Source organism: Notechis scutatus, chromosome 5 (assembly GCF_049901735.1).
Source record: "Notechis scutatus isolate UNSWTSFEM ecotype Mainland chromosome 5, rNotScu1.2, whole genome shotgun sequence".
In the NCBI taxonomy this organism is placed as follows: domain Eukaryota; kingdom Metazoa; phylum Chordata; class Lepidosauria; order Squamata; family Elapidae; genus Notechis; species Notechis scutatus.
This window is the reverse complement of record NC_142013.1, coordinates 94,291,001-94,312,205: the sequence shown is the minus strand read 5'-3', so window position 1 is coordinate 94,312,205 and position 21,205 is coordinate 94,291,001. Positions and strand designations below refer to the sequence as shown.

The 21,205-nt window shown below is 39.5% G+C and overlaps 1 protein-coding gene across 1 annotated transcript in view; it reads left to right on the top strand.

Annotated features, from left to right (window-relative positions):
• GPC6 (glypican 6) overlaps window positions 1-21,205 on the top strand; it is an 883,277-nt gene that overhangs the window by 666,973 nt on the left and 195,099 nt on the right. The window contains exon 4 of the mRNA XM_087967695.1: window positions 13,088-13,253. Coding sequence (XP_087823821.1) covers window positions 13,088-13,253 — 166 coding nt within the window. The remainder of the gene's footprint in view (window positions 1-13,087; window positions 13,254-21,205) is intronic.

Below are 21,205 nucleotides of genomic sequence, written 5' to 3'. Positions count from 1 at the left end.
TAAGTGACTGTCTAAGATGCTTCTGTCTCATTACCGACAAGTTCACAGCTGACATTACACTGAGAGTCTTTGAAGAACTTGTTTATGAAATGGAAAGATCTTGCATTACTGAATCCTGTGATAAGGGATTTTTTTTAATACATGTACAACTGACATTGGTGAGATAAGAATAATGGCCCAAGATTTACATCTCACAGAATCACTAGGACAAGGTTTTAATTGAAAATTGAGGGCGTTAGTATTTCTTGTTTGAGTTCACAGCACAGTGAAAAATTCCCTTTTTAGTCGATATTTACATTTTCAAAGATGAAGTCCATATGCCTTTCCGTTACTATGTTGCCTTATCAACATTTGGCCAATCCTATTTTAATTAAGTACATAATTAAATTCTCTTACGGTTGCCAATTTGCACTCTGTTTCAGTAATTTCCTAAAACCTGGACTAACCACTTCATTATCTGTCATTCTCCTACCTTAATTATGTTGCTTATCGTTAGCTTATCCAGAACCTTGGACATTTTTTATTAAAAGTGATGGAGAAACACATCTACTGAGAAGTACAGCTTAATACTTCAGCTGAGTTTGGGCTTCCAGTTTGAGTTCCTTCGGCAACAGACAGAAATCTGCGATCGTGCGCGGTTTCGGTCTGGGCTTGCCGCTGTAGCGCCCTGAGCCGGCTGGTTTCGGGGCTAAGCCACCCCATAGAGGTGGTGAAGAGGGGGGAGGCTGCCAGCAGGGTTGAGGAGAGCCGCATCTCCCCTCCTCAGCTGGCCATTACTCCCTTTCCCGAAGGCAGTTGCAGCAGTGGTCAGAAATGGCCTCAAAGAAGAACTCGACCGGAAAAGAATGTGCAGGAGGAAGATAAGAAGTGAAAGTTTTGGCTGACTGGGTTAAATTGCAAAAGCAACAATTAAGGTACCCTGGAATTTAAACTTTTTTAAAAAAAAACATCGCTCCCAAAGAAGAGTCGGAAGCAGCGAAGGAAAGTGAAAAGGGAAAGGTTTGGCTTTTTTTTTTCTCTCTCTCCTTCCCTATACTGACAACTAAGAGACTTAAATAAGAAATCGGAAAAATCCGCTTTGACATCAACAGGCAATTAAGCTGAAAATAAAACAAAATGTCAAAGGGATAATAAAGATTTCTGGACACTAATTTTTTTTTTTTTTCATAAGCAGGAAGTGAGAGAAAAAGAATAAAAGGGCAGGATCTGGAAAGAGGGAGGAGACTGCCTGGAATTAAAAAGAATCTACAGTAAAACTTCAACAAGACTTCTAAAAGATATATTTTAACTGAAACTTTGTAACTAAACAGTAGAACCGCAGGAAGAGAAAGTGAAAAAAAAGAGCAAAAAGAAACAGCTTGCGTGTATTTGGATTACTTGGTGATCTTTGGATTCTTGGTTATTGCATTTGAATGACTAAAATTAATCGGGTGGTTGATTAAAAATTTATACAATGGCACTACTTCTGGATGAATTGAAAATGGAACTTAAAAAGTAGAAAGAAGATGCACAAGAAGGGAAGGGTTCTTTTGGCTTCGTTTTTCAATTCTTAGAAATGGACATTTGGAACTATGAGAAACAACAAGAAACGTCTGCAAAACAAGAAGATTGGGACAAAGAAGAAGCCATCTTTAATGAACAAGTAATTCTATGTGGGGAAGAAAAAGGAAAGTGGGGAAAGAGAATGGAGAATTTAAGACTTAAAAAAACAACCAAAGAAAAGAAAAATAATTCAAAAAATAAGTATAATACTGGAAAGCAACAGAAGTGGGGAATACAGAAGAGAGAAATAGAGGTAGAGAGACAAGGGGGTAAAAAGGGAAGAGAGAAGAAGAGAGGGAAGAAGGAAAGGAAAAGAAGTTACAAAGGACTGGAACAAGATATAGAGAAACGACCTATTTAGAGATAATGGGTGAAAATTTAACTGAAAAAGGGATTCTGTAAAGGTACATAAGATTGTATTGTTTTATTAGTAATAGAAATAACTTTAGAAAATTGGAAACAATGTATGATTAAAATGAGGGATAAAATAGTGTAATTTAGTTAAATGTTTGTTAATAAAATAAGTGAAATAAAATAAATGAGAAAATTGAATTAGGAAGGAACGGGAACATTTTAATTAGTTAATGTTTTATAAAATATAAGTGAAGGGGGGAATTAATTATGGAAAGATTATAATTGTTCCCATAGAAGTATGATATTTAATTGAAAAGTAATGTTAAAGAAGTTAAGATTTTAATAAATATTAATATTAAGGATAGAATTGAATTGGAATGGAATGTGTTGTTTTAATTACATATATTTAATTTTTTTCTTTTTTTAAGAATACAGTGTGTATTTTAAGAATGTACCAAGCAGAATCCAAATGGAAGTTATGTATTATATTGAATGTTATAACTTTAGGGCAGTGGTTCCCAACCTTTTTCTCGCCCCACACCCCTAAAGAAATTTCACTTGAACCTCGCACCCCCTGAAATAAATAATAAATAAAAATGCCAACATATAGCCAATATCCTATTATTTACCTGGACTTTTTTCGCACCCCCTGGAATATTGTCTTGCACCCCCAGGGGGTGCGAGCACCCCAGGTTGGGAACCCCTGCTTTAGGGTATATATTGAAGCCTAAATAAGAGTTAAATGGATTAACTTAAAAGATATAAAGGCGTCATACTCCAATCAGTAACTACAGGAGAAATTTTGTTTAATGAGAAAAGATAATAGATAATTGAAACAGGACAGACAAAAAATATAAATATAATGATTTGAATTGAGACGAGATAATTAAAATAAAATTGAGAAAATTAAGAGAGGGGAGAAGCTATGCAGAAAATGTAAAACAGTAATAAGATATGGAATAGAACATAAAAATGAGCATGAAATTGAATTTGTGCGAAGAAATGTAACCCGGGATTACGCTACTTTCAAAAAAGATGTTTTATTTGTATTTTTTTTGTGAAAACTTAAATAAAATTTACAAAAAAAAATATATACTTCAGCTGAGTTCAATAGAGCCTCATTTATGTCAAAAATTATATATAGGCTCCTTAAAACAATTTACCACTGGAGATTGCTTTGACTGGAACTAAGCCTGAAACTGAAACTTCAACCTGCAGAAATACTTTAAAATACTTAAAAATAACTAAGTAAAGTGTTTAAAACAGGGGCCCACAAATTCCAGGCTGCAGCCCATTCAAAACCGAGCCATGGAAGGGGTAGGTGAGTACACACACAGTTCGCCTACCGCTCACACATAACGTCTCCCTCTCCCTCTCCCTCCCTCTGCCAGTTTGCAAATCCAGAAGGTTTGGTGGTTTAAAATATCTGTGCAGCATTGAGTACAATTTTGGTCTAGTGGTTAAGGCTAGAAAGTTGGAGAACATGTCTCCAGTTCCTATCTTAGCCATGAAAACCAGCTGGGTGATTTTGGGCCAGTTACTCTCTCTCAGCCCAACCCATCTCCCACAGGGTTGTTGTTCTGGGGAAAATAGGAGGATGTGTTGCATATGTTTTCCACCTTGCGTTATTTGTAACACACCTAATACTCCTTCCTCATATTTTTGCCATAATAACATAATTACATAATAGGTGTAATAAGATTGGGACTGTGTTAGGAACTTCTGTCCTCACTGTGAGTATTGTTGGGGGGGGGGGTACACGAAGGGAGGCTCAGCCAATCTCATTGTACGCATGTTGTACTCTTGACAATAAAGTTAATAATAATAGTTTACTACAGTTTGTTCAATAAACCATGTTTTCTGTTCTGCAGTCTCAGGCATGAATAAATCTAAACAGAACCCCCTCTCTTCCATGTATTTATCAGGAAGAAAGAGACAAAGACAATAAATATCATTTCCTAAAAAATAATAATAACAACAACCCTGTGAGATGAGTTGGACTAAGAGAGAATGCTGGCCCAAAATTGGCTGTCATAACTAAGCAGGACTAGAATTCACAGTCTCCCAGTTTCTAGGCCAGCACCTTAACCAGTCAAATGAAATGTTATATTATTGTGCAACCCAATCACGTAATTGCACATTAGTAAATAATAAGATGTTTATTTTAATTAAACATTCCTAGTTCTGTGAAAAATATTTATCAGTTCAGGATTTTTCATTTCATTTTAGCTTCGTTTTGAATGTAATTGGTGCTGTTGATTGTTCTTGAAGGCAGATTCAAAATAGTCCCTGTAATTTACCCTTTTTCTGTATGGGTAAATGTGACTGGTGATCTCTCTCAGTATTTTGTTTGCTGTCTTATTTCTGCAAAGGCATGAGGAAAAGATAGGTCACTTCTTTTGCAGAATTCAACCCCAGTCTGTGGATCGGCACTGGTCCATGGCATACTCAGTTCTCTTGAGACTGTAGGAGGCTCTGTTGTTGTTTTTTAAAAATGTTTGTTTGTGGATGATGCAGTGGCTTAGTGGTTAAGGCAATGGGCTTGTTGACTGGAAAGGCAGCAGCCCAGGTTCGAAACCTGAGCACCACACAACAGGGTGAGTTCCCATCCTTGCCTTAGCTCCTGCCCCCCCAGCAGTTCAAAAGCATGCAAATGCAAGTAGATAGATAGGTACCACTTTGGTGGGAAGATAACAGTGCTCCATGCAGGACACATGTCCATGGAAATGTCTTTGGACAGCACTGGATCAATGGCCTTTAAATGGAGATGAGCACCACTCCCAAAAGTCAGCAATGACTAGCAGAGTAAAATCTGCAGGGACCCTCCACCTTGTATCACTTGTTTGTGGAGTTTGTGGGCCATCTTTAAGGAAAACAGAGCCTCCACAAACAAATGGACCCTTCTTTTTTAAAAAAGAAAAAGGATGATGTATCTATTTTAACAATTGTGGATGGAGTTATGTATCATATGTAAGATATTTTCTACCAACTTTCATCTAAATTATAGTTTAGGATGAATTTTATTAAATGTGCCATTGTTGTAATGTCATTGCTTGTTTAAAATCTTGCATCCACTTTATTATACAGCCTTTTACTTATTCTGTCCTTACAGTATGTAATATCATAATAGTAATTACATCTCAATAGATGGTCTTGGTTCTGTTTAAATGCTTTATTAAGTGCCATTGTTGTAATGTCATTGCTTGTTTAAAATCTTGCATCCACTTTATTATACAGCCTTTTACTTATTCTGTCCTTACAGTATGTAATATCATAATAGTAATTACATCTCAATAGATGGTCTTGGTTCTGTTTAAATGCTTCAAGTCCAATCATTTGCCTTAAAACCCCTCCTTTTTTCTTGAGGTAACTTTCTATTCATTCACGAATAGAAAAGGAAAGGGAAGGGAAGGGAAGGGAAGGGAAGGAAAGGAAAGGAAAGGAAAGGAAAGGAAAGAATATAATTCTTTATTGGGCAAGTGTGATTGGACACACAAGGAATTTGTCTTGGTGCATATGCTTTCAGTGTACATAAAAGAAAAGATACATTCATCAAGAGTCAAGAATCATAAGGCATAACATTTAATAATAGTCATAGGGTACAATAAGCAATCAAATCATACTAGGAAACAGTCAGTATAGATTGTAAGGATACAAGCAACAAAGTTACAGTCGTACAGTCGTACAGTCATAAGTGGGAGGAGATGGTGAAAAGAAGGATGGGAGGATTAATAGTAATAGTAATAGTAATGCAGACTTAAAAGTTTGACAGTGTTGAAGGAATTATTTCTTTAGCATGTTTGGGAAAAAACTGTCCTTGTGTCTAGTTGTTCTGGTGTGCAGTGCTCTATAGCAGGGGTCCCCAACCACCGGGTCGCGGACCGGTACCGGTCCGTAGAGCACTCTGTACCGGGCCACAAAGGGAAAAAAATAAAAAAAAAATGGCGGCTTTCTTCACCTTCGGTGAACGCTGCTGGGATCGGGGATCAAGGACACAAATGAGAGAAGGGGAGGGAGGAAGCAACCGAAGCCTGTCCTGCTCTCTGGCTCAGTGGCTTGGCTTCCTCCCGCCTCATTCCTCTCTCAGTCGCTCTCTCGCTCCTCCACCAGCCCAGGAAGAAACTGCTTCAAAGAAGCTGGGGGGGGGGTGGCTTTTCCTGTCGGCGCAGCTCCTCCGAAGCGCCCGTTTCACCCCCACCCCGCCGCCAATCAATCCAGGTTCAATCCAGTGCTCCGTTCTGCCTGCCTGCCTGCCTTCGTTTCTGGCAGTTTCGGAGCAGCTTGCTGAGAATAATAACTATTTGCCTCTTTTTCTCAGCCGAAGCTGCTCGAAACTACCAGAAACCAAGGCAGGCAGGCAGGCAGGCAGAACGGAGCACTGGATTGAACCGTGGCGGCGGGGCGGGGCGGGGCAGGGCGGGGTGAACGGGCGCTCGGAGGATCCAAAACCACCAGAAACGAAGGCAGGCAGGCAGAACGGAGCACTGAATTGAACCGTGGGCAGCGGGCGGGGCGGGGCAGGGCGGGGGTGAACGGGCGCTTCGGAGGATCCGAAACCACCAGAAACGAAGGCAGGCAGGCAGAACGGAGCACTGGATTGAACCGCGGGGCGGCGGGGCGGGGCGGGGGTGAACGGGCGCTTCGGAGGATCCGAAACCACCAGAAACGAAGGCAGGCAGGCAGAACGGAGCACTGGATTGAACCGCGGGCGGCGGGCGGGGCGGGGCAGGGCGGGGTTAACGGGCGCTCGGAGGATCCGAAACCACCAGAAACGAAGGCAGGCAGGCAGAACAGAGCACTGGATTGAACCGCGGGCGGCGGGATGGGGCGGGGCAGGGCGGGGTGAACGGGCGCTTCGGAGGATCCGAAACCACCAGAAACGAAGGCAGGCAGGCAGAACGGAGCACTGGATTGAACCGCGGGCGGCGGGCGGGCGGGGCGGGGGTGAACGGGCGCTCGGAGAAGCTGCGCTCCGAAACCACCAGAAACAAAGGCAGGCAGGCAGAACGGAGGATTGAACCTTGGGCGGCGGGGTGGGGGTGAACGGGCGCTTTGGGAAGCTGCGCCGACAGGAAAAGCCACCCTGCCGGCTTCTTTGAAGCAGTTTCTTCCTGGGCTGGTGGAGGAGTGAGAGAGCGACTGAGAGAGGAACGAGGCAGACACCTGAGGGATGAGGCTGAGGGAGGGAGGGAGACACCTGAGGGATGGGGCTGATGAAGGCAGGGCCGAGAGGCGAGGCTTCTCAGCCGTCCTGCAGGGACTATCTGTCGCTCAGGGTTGCAATGAGGAGGCATTGGCGTTCCCTGAACTTGGTGGTTTGCTGGCAGACGTTTTATTACCCGACTAGGTAACAACATCAGATGTTACCTAGTCAGATAATGAAACGTCTGCAAGCAAACCACCAAACTCGGACACCCTCCCCCCGGTCCTTGAAAAAGTGTTTCTGAGTGAAACTGGTCCCTGGCACAAAAAAGGTTGGGGACCACTGCTCTATAGCATCGTTTTGAGGGTAGGAGTTGAAACAGTTTATGTCCAGGATGTGAGGGGTCTGTAAATATTTTCACAGCCCTCTTTTTGACTCGTGCAGTATACAGGTCCTCGATTGAAAGCAGGTTGGTAGTAATTGTTTTTTCTGCAGTCCTAATTACTCTCTGAAGTCTCTGTCTGTCTGTTGTGTTGCAGAACCAAACCAGTTATAGAGGTGCAGATGACAATCTGTAAATATATCAGCCAAAGTAAATATTTGGTTTTTGCCAAATAATTTTTACTTTGCCCTTGGTTTGTTTTTAGAGTCTGGATGCATCATATGTAGTCATATTTTCTTCCAGAATAAAAGATACCTGAGATTGAAGCTAAAGGCAACATTTCTGGATATATTATTGCTTTTGCGGATTTCCTTATTCTTATCATGCTCGGTCTTGTATGTCCTTTGAAGATTTTAATCTTCTTTTATGCCCCAATAACAAATAAAAATTATAAAATCAATTGGCTAAATCAGGACCTTTTAATATTGACATTCTATTATTCAGGGATTTTATCCATTTGACTATCCATGTCAAATGTCTTACATGGTAATATATTTTAAAATCTGTGAGTGTGCCTCTTTCTTTTGAATCTTGAGATTTTTTTCTTTATTTTACTCTGGGTTTTTTGCAAATACATTTGTTATCCAATTTTGCCAATCTTGCAAAAAAAATTCTGGATGAAGATGAATGCTATTTAAATTTTTATTTATATATACTATGTGTGAGTATATAAAATTTTATATGTATTTTAATAGTTGCAATTAATTCTAAAAGTGAAAATTTGGGGTTTTTTTTCCCAGCTTTCTAATTTTTAATGTTCATTTTACATCCTGAGAATTCATCAAACCCTTTAATTGTTTTCCTCAAAAGTAAATAATCTGAAGAGACCAGATCACATAGATAGACCAGTCTCCTTATTACTGTTCATTATAAAATGTTTGCTACTATATTAGCTGAAGTTGAACACTTAAAGAACCATGTTCTGGATATAATACACATGGATTAAACATGTTATATTGCCAAGGGGAACATCAACACTTATAAATGTAATAGAATATATCAGTTTAAAAAAGGGAAGGAACAGCAGTAATTTGGGGGAGGGGTGAAGAAAACACTTTTGTTGGTTTGAGATGGCCATTTCTCCTTGCAGTATTGAATAAAATAAATCCCAGAGAAGAATTTACAGCTTCGGTTAAAAACATATATCAACAGCAAACAGCAGATGTCATAGCCAGTGGGACATTTTCTTTGAAATTTTCAGTCAAGTAAAAGTAACTAGAAAAAAAATGTTCTACAGGTAGTTCTTAACATATGACCACAATTGAGCCCAGAATTTATGTTGCTAAGTGTGAAATTTGTTAAATGTGAGTTTTGCCCCATTTTACAACTTTTCTTTCCACAATTGTGTCAGATTTTGTTGCAGAAAATCAAATCCAGAAAGCACACACAGATAACTGATTCGGTAGGATTTATTAACTTCTTTATATACATAATAACACATGAAATCAATTTACAATACCAACGGCAGATTCTTCCAATATGATAGAGAGGAGAGATTATAAGTAAATTCTTAGTTTCAGTTCGGCAGGCAGACAAGACGAGACTATTTTCATTTTAGAGCTGAGCACAGAGCTAAGCCATGCCCAGGCACCTTCCTTAAGTTTCTGTTTCCAAAATAGCCCTCATTGGCTGACCTTGTTGCCATGTCTCTGCCAGTTCATGAATATTCTGACAAGTTGCTAAGTGAATCACTACATGTATTAAATTAGTAACATAGTTGTTAGATGAATCTGGCAGCCCCATTGACTTTGCTTGTCAGAAGGTCGCAAAAGATGATCACATGACCCCGGGATATTGCAACGGTCATAAATGTGAGTCAGTTGTTAAGCATCCGAATGTAAACCATGTGACCATGGGGATTCTGCAACAGTCATAAGTGTGAAAAATGGTCATAAGTCACTTTTTTCAGTCCCATTGTAACTTTGAATGATCACTAAATGAACTGTTGTAAGTTGAGGACTACCTGTATTTTTTCTCCTTTATTATTTTTATCATATCATTTTATCATATTTTAAAAATACGAACTGTTTTGGAAAGATTAACAAGTATTAGGCATTAATAATCAAGGAGATGAAAATACTACATGGAAGATGTAGTATTAACCATTGTGCAACCACAAAATACAACAAGGTAGCTGGTTACCACGGTATTGATTTCAAGAAATGTTATAAACACAGTTGTGCTGTCAGCACCAATATTTGGTTTATTTGTGTCATTGTCCTGCAAGAGAGGAAAATGTACAGATAACCTGTTCATAAGACTGAATTAAAATGTGGTTGCTTCACATCTGGCCTTTTAAAACATATTTGTTTCCCCAAGAGTATAAATAAAAATATAAATGCAACTAACAAGGGTTTGGAAACATGTATATCACATCATTATGTTGGCTAGAGAACTATATTGGGGGACCATCTCTTTTGATTATGTTGTAGGTGACCAAGCTCTGGTTGTACTGGTTGATAGGCTCAGCCAATCTCATTGTACACATGTTGTACTCTTACAATAAAGGTAATAATAATCTGTAACAATCAAGGAATAGATGAAGTAATTATTGTGGTCTGCTGGTGGCCTGCGGAGATGGCAGCAGAGTCGAACAGTGGAGATAAACATGGCCAGTTCTGGAGTCTGAGAAGGGCTCAGATGAGGGATCTCCATCCGACACAGAGATGGAGCCAGGGCCATCTGAGAGCTATGTGCTGACTCTGGAGCCTCCAGAATCTGACAGCAGCGAGGCAGAGGAACAGGGGGAGCCTGTTCCCAGTGCACACTTACACAGAGCTGCCAGAAGGCAAAAACAGTTAAAACAAAAGGAGCAACTCAGGAGTAAGGCTTGAAGATCACAGGCCTCTCCCATAAGACATAAAGGAGGGGCAAAGGGACATGAGCCTTTGCAGGAAGCAACTTTGTTTGTTCTGGTTGGTGTAAAATCTGAAGCTCTGTGTTAACTTTGTGCTCCGTTTGGCCTTGAACAGCTAATTGGCAATTTAATTGTTGGCAACATTTCAAGGGAGATAAAGGTGGGTGCTTATCAGCCTTATCCTGAAAGACTGTGGCAGATTTCTGTTGGGCTATTCATAAACTGTTTGGGACTCATTACAGGCTGTGAATGCATATAATTCACAGCCATTGAAATAATTAAAAAAAAAAGGTTTTTTGGAACAGTGTGTGTTTGTTACTGTGTCAGGAAGCCTTGGTCAGTATCTTGGGTTTGGAATCCCTGTATTAGTCTTATCTTGAAAGAATCATTTGGTGGAACAAAATGCAGAAAACGTAACCTCCACTAAACTGAGGCAGCAAGTGAAGACAGGTGAAAATTGTGAAGGCCAAAGCTTTCTCAGGAAATTTGGAACTAAAATATATATGTATAGGAAGTTTGAAGTTTAAATAACAAACATTTGTCTAGGCAATTTCCTAGCTATTTTCCAAGGAAGAAAGAAAAATCAAAGGCAATAGGTTGTTGTACAAATTCAAAAACAAAACTATAAGTAACGAACGGAGATAAGCAATTGTCAGTGGGAAAAAAATTAACATTTTGACAAGCAGTGAGCAAATGTAATTTAAACGGAAGGAGGAAATAGCCACTTTTTCTTTCTTTTTCTCTTGAAGATCATTATTTGCCAAATGGCATGCATTTTTTCTAACATTTGCAGAACAGTCAACACGTTTCTGCTAAGATAATTTGTCAAAGAAACACACAGGCCATATGAAGCTGAAGGGATGATTGTGTAGGCCAGCGAATACAAACCAAAATAAATTGATATTGCCAGAAGAAGGATCCTGGCTGATTTCTTTATGGAGTTTTAAAACACAAATGTAGGTACAGCATTTAATAATCTCAACTATGATATATTTGTACTTTTTCCTTTTCAAAGCCATACATCAGATGACAAAACTCAACATAGTTTTACCATATAACACTAATTTAGAGGCATCAAAGGTGAAGAGGACCATGCACTTCTAAATTAGGGATGGAGAGTATCATATCTTCCACTTTTCAGCTGGAATTGTGTATGTCTAGTATGATGAAAAGAAGGACCAGGGGAGATATGATAGCAACGTTCCAATATCTAAGGGGCTGCCACAAAGAAGGAGTCAAGCTATTCTCCAAAGCACCAGAGGGTAGGATAAGAAGCAATGGGTAGAAACTAATCAAGGAAAAAACTAATCAACGTAGAACTAAGGAGAAATTTCTTGACAATTAGAAAAATTAATCAGTGGGACAACATACCTCCAGAAGTTGTAAATGCTCCGACACTGGAAGTTTTTAAAAAGAGGTTGGAAAACCATTTATCTGAAATGGAATTGGGTTTCCTGCCTAAGCGGGGGTTGGACTAGAAGACCTCCAAGGTCCCTGCCAACTCTGTTATTCTATTCTATTCAAACAAAATTGACTGTATCTCTAAGACCTTCGTGGATCAGGATGGAGTGAGTCATGATTTATTGACAAAGACAATCTACCAATTGCATAGCAAGCAGAAATGCAAGCAATACAGTTGTTTCTGTCCACATGGTTGAGTAATGGATAATTTTACATGGCAGAAATAATGTATGGACAGGGAATCAGTAGAGTTAGGAGGTTAAGTTTTCTAAGAATGGTTTCTCAAGGCTGGTGTTTGTGTGAAAGGAAAATGAACTTTATCTAGGAAATAACCTAAATTAGGGAAAGGCTAAGACACTTAGGTCTGTTGTATCTACTGTTGGTCTGTTGTATCCAGCTTTGGAGTCCTTGGAAGACTCTGATAAGGAAACAGCATCAGACATAGAGGCAGAGCCAGGGCCTTCTGTCCTCCTCCAGGTGGAGAGGCAGCTGTCTTCGGGGCCTGAGCTGAGTGAGGAGGAGGAACAGGTGAACAGTGAGGAGGAGGTCCATCTCAGATGCACATATGCGCAGAGAGGAAAGGAGAGGAGAGCAAAGGAAAGCAATAAGCTGCCTCTCAGGGAAAAGCAGACATAGACGCCAGCCAGCCCCTCCCTGGCTGGGAAATAAATAGTAGGGGTTTGGGAGTGGCTGGTTGTTGTAGACAACCATTCATTTTTAGGATACAGCAATTTCGATTTCTAGGCCAGAACCAGGTCTGTTGGGACTAATTATGTTTTGTTTTTTGTTTATCCACATTAATAAAAGACGGTTCCTATCCTGTTTGAAAAGGGATTTGTTTTTACTCATGAGTTAGCAGCTTATCATTACTTGCTAAGGCTGGGTCAGAACAAGACCCAGGGTCAGATAGGAAATGTGTTAGAGTTTATTGCAGAAATCAAATCCAGAAAGCACACATAGATGACACACAGATGACTGATTCAGCAGGATTCATTAACTTCTTTATATACATAATAAGATATGAGTAAAATGTACAATACCATTAGTAGATTCTTCCAACGTAACACAAGCAAAATACAAGCAGCAACTTCAGAGCTCAGACCAGGTTAGTTTCAGTTCTCAGCACAGCACTTAGAGCTGCAGGGCCACACCCAGTTTCCTTCAGTTTCAGTTTCTAGTTCAGCTTTCATTGGCTGACCTTGTTACCATGTCTCTGCCAGTTCATGAATATTCTGACAAAATGGAGGCTGCTTGTTTTACAACATTTTTTCCCCTTTCAACTCCGCAGGTGAGTCCCACCCCAGGATGCATCCGGGCATTAATGAAGATGCTGTACTGCCCTTATTGCCGTGGACTGCCCACTGTGAAACCTTGCAATAACTACTGCCTCAATGTAATGAAGGGCTGCCTTGCAAACCAAGCAGATCTGGACACTGAATGGAATCTCTTCGTAGGTAAGGGTGGGGTTGGATGCAGAGAGGTGAGCGTAGTAATCTGTCAAACTTTCTGATGAGTTGAAACAGTATTTGCCAAGTGGAAAATAGGACATGTTGACAGAATGCCTTCATTCAGTTGTCATTCACGTGCTTTGATCAATTGTTTATGTGTGGTTCCACCTGGGAGCTATTTTCGTGAAATCTCTCTTTGTGGGATGTTGAAGTCCATAAGCAAAATTCCACCTGGTTGGTGCAAAGCATGCTGAAAGATGAAGGCTGCATTTCTGATTCTGTAGGAGCCAGAGGGACAAGGTGTCAGGAGGGGAGGAAGAGAGCGACAAAGACGAAATCCTGTGCATTTCACATTAAATTTTCATGTTCGTCTGCCAGATGCAAGCATAAAGACTGCATAGTCCTTCCTTCTTTGCTTAAAATCCAGCGTGATTGCAAATTGGCGAAACGCCATTATTGTGACAGGCAAAAAGAAAAAAAAATCTTATAAGGCAAATTTTAAAATATTTCAGAGATACTCCTCCTGGGCAAGGAGAAGAATGGATCTCACTTCCATTTCAGACAGTTGTGTGATCTGCTATAATTCACAGAACAATTTGGAAGGGCACTCTCAAAAGATATCAAATTTACCAGTGATCCAAGAACCCTGGATGGCAGGGAAATGGCTCCATTGCAAAGCAAAAGAATGTAATCACAATATGACAAAAGATTAAAAAGGAAGAAAAAGGATGCTATGAATGTGCCTTTCATTCGACTATACATATCTCTATTCCTGAACACATTAAAAAAAAACCTTGCGAAACAGAGTTTTGCATTCTAAAGAAATCTCAAATGGCTGAGCAGTTTTGATTAGTTTCCACTCTCTTTCAGGGACATAAATAAAAATTAATTCTCTGGAAGTGTCTATCTAATCTTTTTTTCACTCTTTTTCTAGTACCTTGGAATGAAATAAATATACAATAATAAGCAATGCAGCAGAAGGAAATACACACAGAGAGAGAGATCAAAATATGTAGCACAGGAGAATTTGTTTAGTCTAGGAAAAAAACCCTAAGAATATGATCTTACATATTTAAGAATCATCAAAAAAAAGTAAGAGAAACACTGATAATAATGAGGAAACACAAAAATTAGGAAAAATAGTGAGGAAACACAAAAATGAGAAAGAAAATGAGGAAACACAAAGAGTACTTAAGACAATTAATATTTACAATGAGGATTTTTTTAAAAATGCATATAATAATTTGATGTTTAGGCCACCTGTGTCACTGAACTCTGTCAGCATTGTACACAACTTCTTTACATTCTCAGTTATTCTCAGGTAAACCATTTTGAACTTCCATTAAGTCAATAATTTGCATAGCAGTGTGGTTCCACTTCCAATCCCAGTTATCATAGTTAGGCAAAGATATCTATTCTCGACTTACAGCTGCAATTGAGCTCCAAATTTCTATTGCTAAGTGAGACAGTTATAAAGTGAGTTTTGCCCCATTTTACAACCTTTCTTGCCACAGTTGTTAAGTGAAGCATAGCAGTTATTAAATGATTCATGCGGTCATTAAATGAATATGTCTTCCTCCATTGATTTTGTCAGCTTGTAGCTCTCTATCGTTTTATAAGGAATGTAATATGGATAAATAAGCAGAACTACTGGTTAAATAAAAGAACATATTGTATGTTAGATATAATCCTTTTAAAAGTAAGATATAATCCTTTTAAAAAATTTATTTAAAAGTACCTGTTGCAGTTATTTGAAAAAAAAATCTATAGGGTGTCAGTCATGTGAGATTAGTGTATGGATTTATTATTGACTGGATAAGAGCCAATAAACTGATGTTGAATATGCAGCGTATGTTTCCAGTACAACACAGGTGATTCTGAGTTTCAGGAAATGGTTGCAAGCTTGTTCTACTAACAGAGAACTTAAAATTGATTTTAAACTAGAGTATTCCTTGGTCCACTGAACATTACTGGGATCTCAATAGTCCTCTTATAGTAGCTATTCATTCTTAAAGAGGAAACAATTTCTGCAAAGGGATTAATACACAGAAAATACCTTGGTGGGCCATCTTGCGAATGTTCTGCCTTTTATTGCTATAACTAATGCTACTGCACTATTTTATTTTATTTACTATTTATTTACTATTATTTACTATTTATTGACTATTGACTATTTATTTTATTTTATTTACTATTATTTACTATTTTGGAAAGATATAAAATTCTCCAAACCAAACTTGGTTAATCTTGAAAAGGCTAAGCGGCTAATGTGTGGGATATTTGTGTTCTCTGAGTTTGGTTGTTTTACGGTAGAGTTTTCATTACCCAACTAGCTACATCAGGGGTCTCCAACCTTGACAACTTTAAGACTTGTCAGCCAGCTGATGAAAGATAGATTTATTAATGTATGGATCGGATAGATAGATAGATAGATAGATAGATAGATAGATAGATAGGTAGATAGATAGACAGATGGATCGAATGGATAGAAAGATAGAAAGATTAAAGAAAGAAAGAAAGAAAGAAAGAAAGAAAGAAAGAAAGAAAGAAAGAAAGAAAGAAAGAAAGAAAGAAAGAAAGAAAGAAAGAAAGAAAGAAAGAAAGAAAGCAAAGCTGGCTGAGGAACTCTGGGAGTTGAAGTCCACAAGTCTTAAAATTGCCAAGGTTGGAGACCCCTGAGCTACATCATCAACACCACATCCTTGTAGTACTGATGATGCTACCTGGTTGGGTAATGAAAGAACCTGCAAGAAAACAACCAAGTTCAGAGAGCATCAAGGATCCCACAGTTCAACTCTGAGCTGCAAATATGCTCTTCTACTGTAAACTAATTTTCTATTGTTCCAAAGAAACATTCACACGTCCAAGTAATCATCAGAAGTTGTGGTTAATTCAAGGGAGACTTTGCATGGCAATTATGGTGATATTGTCCAGTTTTTTGAGGAATTAAATTTTGTTTCATCATACTTTCTGACATTATTAACAACTTTGTGAAAAAAAATTCAAAATTGTAGGCAGTCTATTTCTGTCCGAAAAATGTCAAGCTCCTTCTAATAATAAAGTTTCTATGCGGTTTCCTGGTACAACACCAACTGAATTAAAATGAAGACTGTGCAGCACTATTGAGCTATGAATAATTTGGACGGAATTTGCTTCTGAAGTTCGTGTTGGAAACTAGTCACAAGGGGAGGTATATTAATTGTGCTTATGGAAAGGTGGTAATCTTTCTTCTTCCCCCACTCAGTTCAAGCAAGGCTTTTATTTTATTCTGCTTCGTTGTATGTGTCAAGGCCTAACAGGTGGTAGCTATCCTGAATTTTTGTAGATAGCTTTTATTTAATTATTGGCAGAGATTGATCACCTAGAAAACAAATGGTACCATACAGTCTTACAAGATTATCCAAGCCCCCACCTTATATATTTTCTGTCTACAGAAAATGCAGAGTTCATACTGCTTCTGGGAAGAGTGTTCTCAGCTTCATCTTATTTATTTCTTTGTTAAATTTGTACCTACCTTGCCTTTCATTCTGGAGGTCTGTGCCGCATAAATACACAGCCCCTCTCCCCTTTTCCCCACAACAGCAACTCACTAATGACATTGGGAAAGTCACTGGTCCAAAGTCATGGTCCATGGTTCAGGATGAATTTGAACCTGAGTTTCTCCAATGCTTATTTAACATTTTATTTTTTATTTATTTGTATCCCATCTTTATTATTTTCACAAATAACTCAAGGTGGTGAATATATACATCATATCCTCTTCTTCCTATTTGCCACACCACAACTCTTTGAGGTGGGTTAAAGCCCAAGATCACCCAGCTGATTTTCATGCCTAAGGAGGGACTAGAATTCACAGGCTCCTGGTTTATAGCTTGGTGTTTTAACCACTAGGTCAGTGGTGGCTAACCTTTTTGGGCTTCTGTACCCACTCACGTGCCAGTACCCAGAAGGCAATGTGCGCCTCCCACACCCCCTATGCATGCGCGCGTAATCCCCACCCACCCACCCCCGCTGCCCCCTTACCTGCACTGTGCCTCACAGCTGATTTTTGGCGGGTTTGAGGCCTTTTTCAGCCTCCCAAAGGCTTGAAGAAGGCTTCTGCAGGCTTTGCTGACTGAAAACTAGCCCCGTTTCGTCACTTCTGGTATTTTCGGAAAAACAGGAAGTGACAAAACGGGGCTGGTTTTCAGCCTTCAAAGCCTGCAGAAGCCTTCCTCAAGTCTTTGGGAGGCTGAAAAAGGCCTCAAACCAGCCAAAAATCAGCTGTGAGGCGCACGCATGCCCAGTGAAGTAAGTTTGCCTGAAGCTCGCATACTGGCACAAATGGCTCTGTGTACCACCTATGGCACGCATGCCATAGGTTTGCCATCACGGCACTAGACCAAACTGACTCTCTAACATCTTAACTATGAGACCACAATGGTTGTTGCATGACTTATCCAGGCAAGAAGATGAAATCATGGAGAAACTTCTCACATTTTACAATGGCCGAGAGCTACATACATAAGTACATCCACCTCTTTAAACGTTTTTGCCTTTTTCAGAAATAATGCCTTATCCCAATCCCCATTTAAAACCATAGAGATTTTTAAAGTGAAAAAGAACTGTAGTTCATTGCAGATAAATTTTTTTTCCATGTTCTGAAAAATTATGGCTCCAGGAAAATTGCTGACTTCCCCAAGTAAAATAAGAATTAATTTACTCTGGAACAGAATTTTTTCTGTTTAAGCCAGTATTTCTCAACCTCAGCAACTTTAAGATGCAAAGATGTCCACTATGTGGGAGTTAAAATCCACGCATCTTAAAATAGCTACGGATGAGGAACATTGCTTTGAGCTATTCTGCTCCCGAAGGAAGCAGAATAGACCAACCTTTAGCCTGAACAAAGCTGGCAGAGTGAAGAAGACAACTTGAACAGCAAAGTTTGGCTGCTTTATAACCTCCCTCTCCTCTTCAAATGATTTCTTTCGGAAGGAATTATTATTGTAACTTTCCTTCTGGTTTCAGTTCCAAGTGGGGAAAAAAACACTGGAAACATGGAGGCTGTTTGGAAAGATGGTTTAATAGTGGACAGGATCACATGGTTTGGAGCTCCAAAGTGAAAAAGATGATCACATGCTTCAAGATGTTGGGTGAATGAAAAGAAGGAAAGGGCCGAGATGCTGAGAAACCCTTAGTTATATACCCTCTGTTGGGCTCCACCTTAGTGTTTCCTGTTCCTGTGTAAGAAATGTATTCCATTGGCTGTCAGACTCCCAGGGGCAGGGATCTTAGCTGGACCACATGGCTTCACCTGAGTGCTGGTTGATGCAATCTTCCCAGGCCAGGTGGTAAGATGTGTAGAGGCCTTTGTTATGTAGAATAACCTGGCCTAGGCTTTAATGGCCTGCCCATTAACAAAACTTGGGGTCAGCTTCTGCTTCTGAGGTGAATTTCTGCTTCTGAGTTTCTACTTCTCTTTTTAGGGGAAATATTCTGCCTTTTTAATATTTCCTAGGATATTTCATTTTTCTTGGAGAGGGGTGGGTGCTAACTTCCTACACCGACAAAGATGGAAGTAATATCTATGGCAATTTTGACTCACATGTCAAACTTGGGGTTCGGTACATTTTGACTCCAATGAGGGGATGCATTTGTTGTTTTGCCTCAAATGGGTGTCACAGATACTGAAGAGTCACCATATTTTGTGTGCACGTGTATGTGATTGTGTAATCCTTATGCATATACACAAACACACAGAGAGAATCTGAATTTGGCAGGATTTTTTTGGGATTAACAAAGTAACTTTAGGATTTTTTCTAGCTCCCAAGCTCAATTTTCCAATTCTTGATTTAATTGCAAAATATACTAGTCAATATTTTTTATTACCGGACAACCATTTGTCCAGAATGCTATAGGGTCTTGGGTAGAGGGTTGGATTAGAAGACCTCCAAGGTTCTTTCCAACTGTGTACTTCTGTGAAAAAAATGGCAAAACAGGCCCAAAAATGTTGTCAAGAAAACTTCAGACACTAGATGAAGCAGTCACCTGGAGCCAATATTGACTCAAAGACACACACACACACACACACACACACACACACACTCACAAAATTGTCACTGGGGCTCCACAACTTAGACAAGAGGGTAACAGCACATCAATGGAGGGGAAGAGGACTTAATCCCTCATAGGTAAATCATTATCCATGCACTGATGTGCAGACGTTGAACTTCCTACAGCTTTAAGAAATCCATTTGTTAAAGTGAATGGGATTTTGAAGGCTACAACAGCTTTTCTTCAGCTTTGAATGGAAGTAAGAAAGAGATTGGCCTATTTTAGAGAATTCTAGAGGGGGCCAATGCTTGTGTAAGCTCTGGAGCACTTCTAGATTACTTTCAGGCTCTAGATCAGGGGTGTCCAACCTTGGCAACTTTAAGACTTATGGACTTCAACTCCCAGAGTTCCTCAGCCAGCAAAGCTGGCTGAGGAATTCTGGGAGTTGAAGTCCACAAGTCTTAAAGTTGCCAAGGTTGGACACCCCTGCTCTAGATGGTATCAATACTAGAATAGCTGATTCTATGATGCTTTCATCCAGAACAAAATTGTCAGCAACTCAAGGTTCCTGGAAGGACCATGCTTGACAGAGGTCATTTCTCAAACAGATATTAAGTCCCTATTACGATTATGTTATGTTTCTTCAAAATATTAGCCACCAGTTTTTGGAAAACATTATCCAAATTTTCTTGATTCAGCAGCAGTAGTAGATAGCAGCAATGACATTGCTTTTATTTCAGAGGTGATATTCAGCAGGTTCTGACCAGAAATTTTGAGTAGTTTAGAGAACCGGCAAATACCACTTCTGACTGGCCCTGCCTCCATCTATTCTCTGCCTCCTGAGTCCCGGCTGATCGGCTGGGTCTTCTTTTGTTGCCCTGCACAGGAGAACGGAGCTGAAAAGCAGGTTATCGGGGTGGGGAAGGAATGGGATTTTGCAGTATCCTTTCCCGACCACGCCCACAAAGCCATGCCCACAAAGCCACATCCACAGAACCGGTACTAAAAAAGTTTGAATCCCAGCAGTGTTTTACTTGTTCCTCCATTATTTTAATCCTACTACTTAGATAGTTTAGTTGTTGTTGTTTTTTAAGGCATGAATACTTTAAGATGGAGTCCTACTCTCCATTTCTAACAGTTCTGCTTATTTTGACTGAATAGTATCTTTCAGTTCCTACAATCCAGTCATGGTCTAATTATTCTAATCAGGTTCCTGTTGTGCCTGTTAAAATGCTTTTGCTGTTTTGTATTATAAGTTCAAACTTACCTTGTTTGTTTCTGATTCTCTGAGCATCAATGAATAGATATCACAGGCCGTAATTTTATAAGTCAATGTTTTTCTCAGTTTTTCAATGAATGCCTTAATAAGCCCAATTCAAACATCTGTCTACACTATCCGACATATATGTATGTTTGATTCAACACAGCAGAATACACCTCAAAGTTCAGAAAAGCAGAAGACCTGGTACAGCATAAGTATGTTTTTCATGACTAAAGCAAACTAATAACTAAACAATTTTCTTTTGGGAAGAGCAGAAGCTTTGAACTGCAAATGCTTGAAAGGAACATATTCTGAATAAAGGGAATTTTAGTGGCACTACAGATATTCACAGCCCTGCCCTTTACTTCCTTTCTTTTTTCTTTCATGGCTCCTACAGAGAAGCATTCAAAGTAATATTTGACTATAATACAGAGTGTGTTTCATTTTTTAAAAAAATCTGTTTATTCAGTTTGAGCCTGGTTTGCATTCAGAAGCTCAAAAAGTCTTCTTCGGTGCCCTCCCTCCTCCACCAAGTTGGGTTGGTTGGGTTAAGAGAGGCCAAGTGGCTCATAATCACCCAATACATTTCTGTGGCTGAGTATGGATTTGAACTTCGGTCTCCCCGGTCCTAATCAAACATCTTTATGACTACCACACATTACGG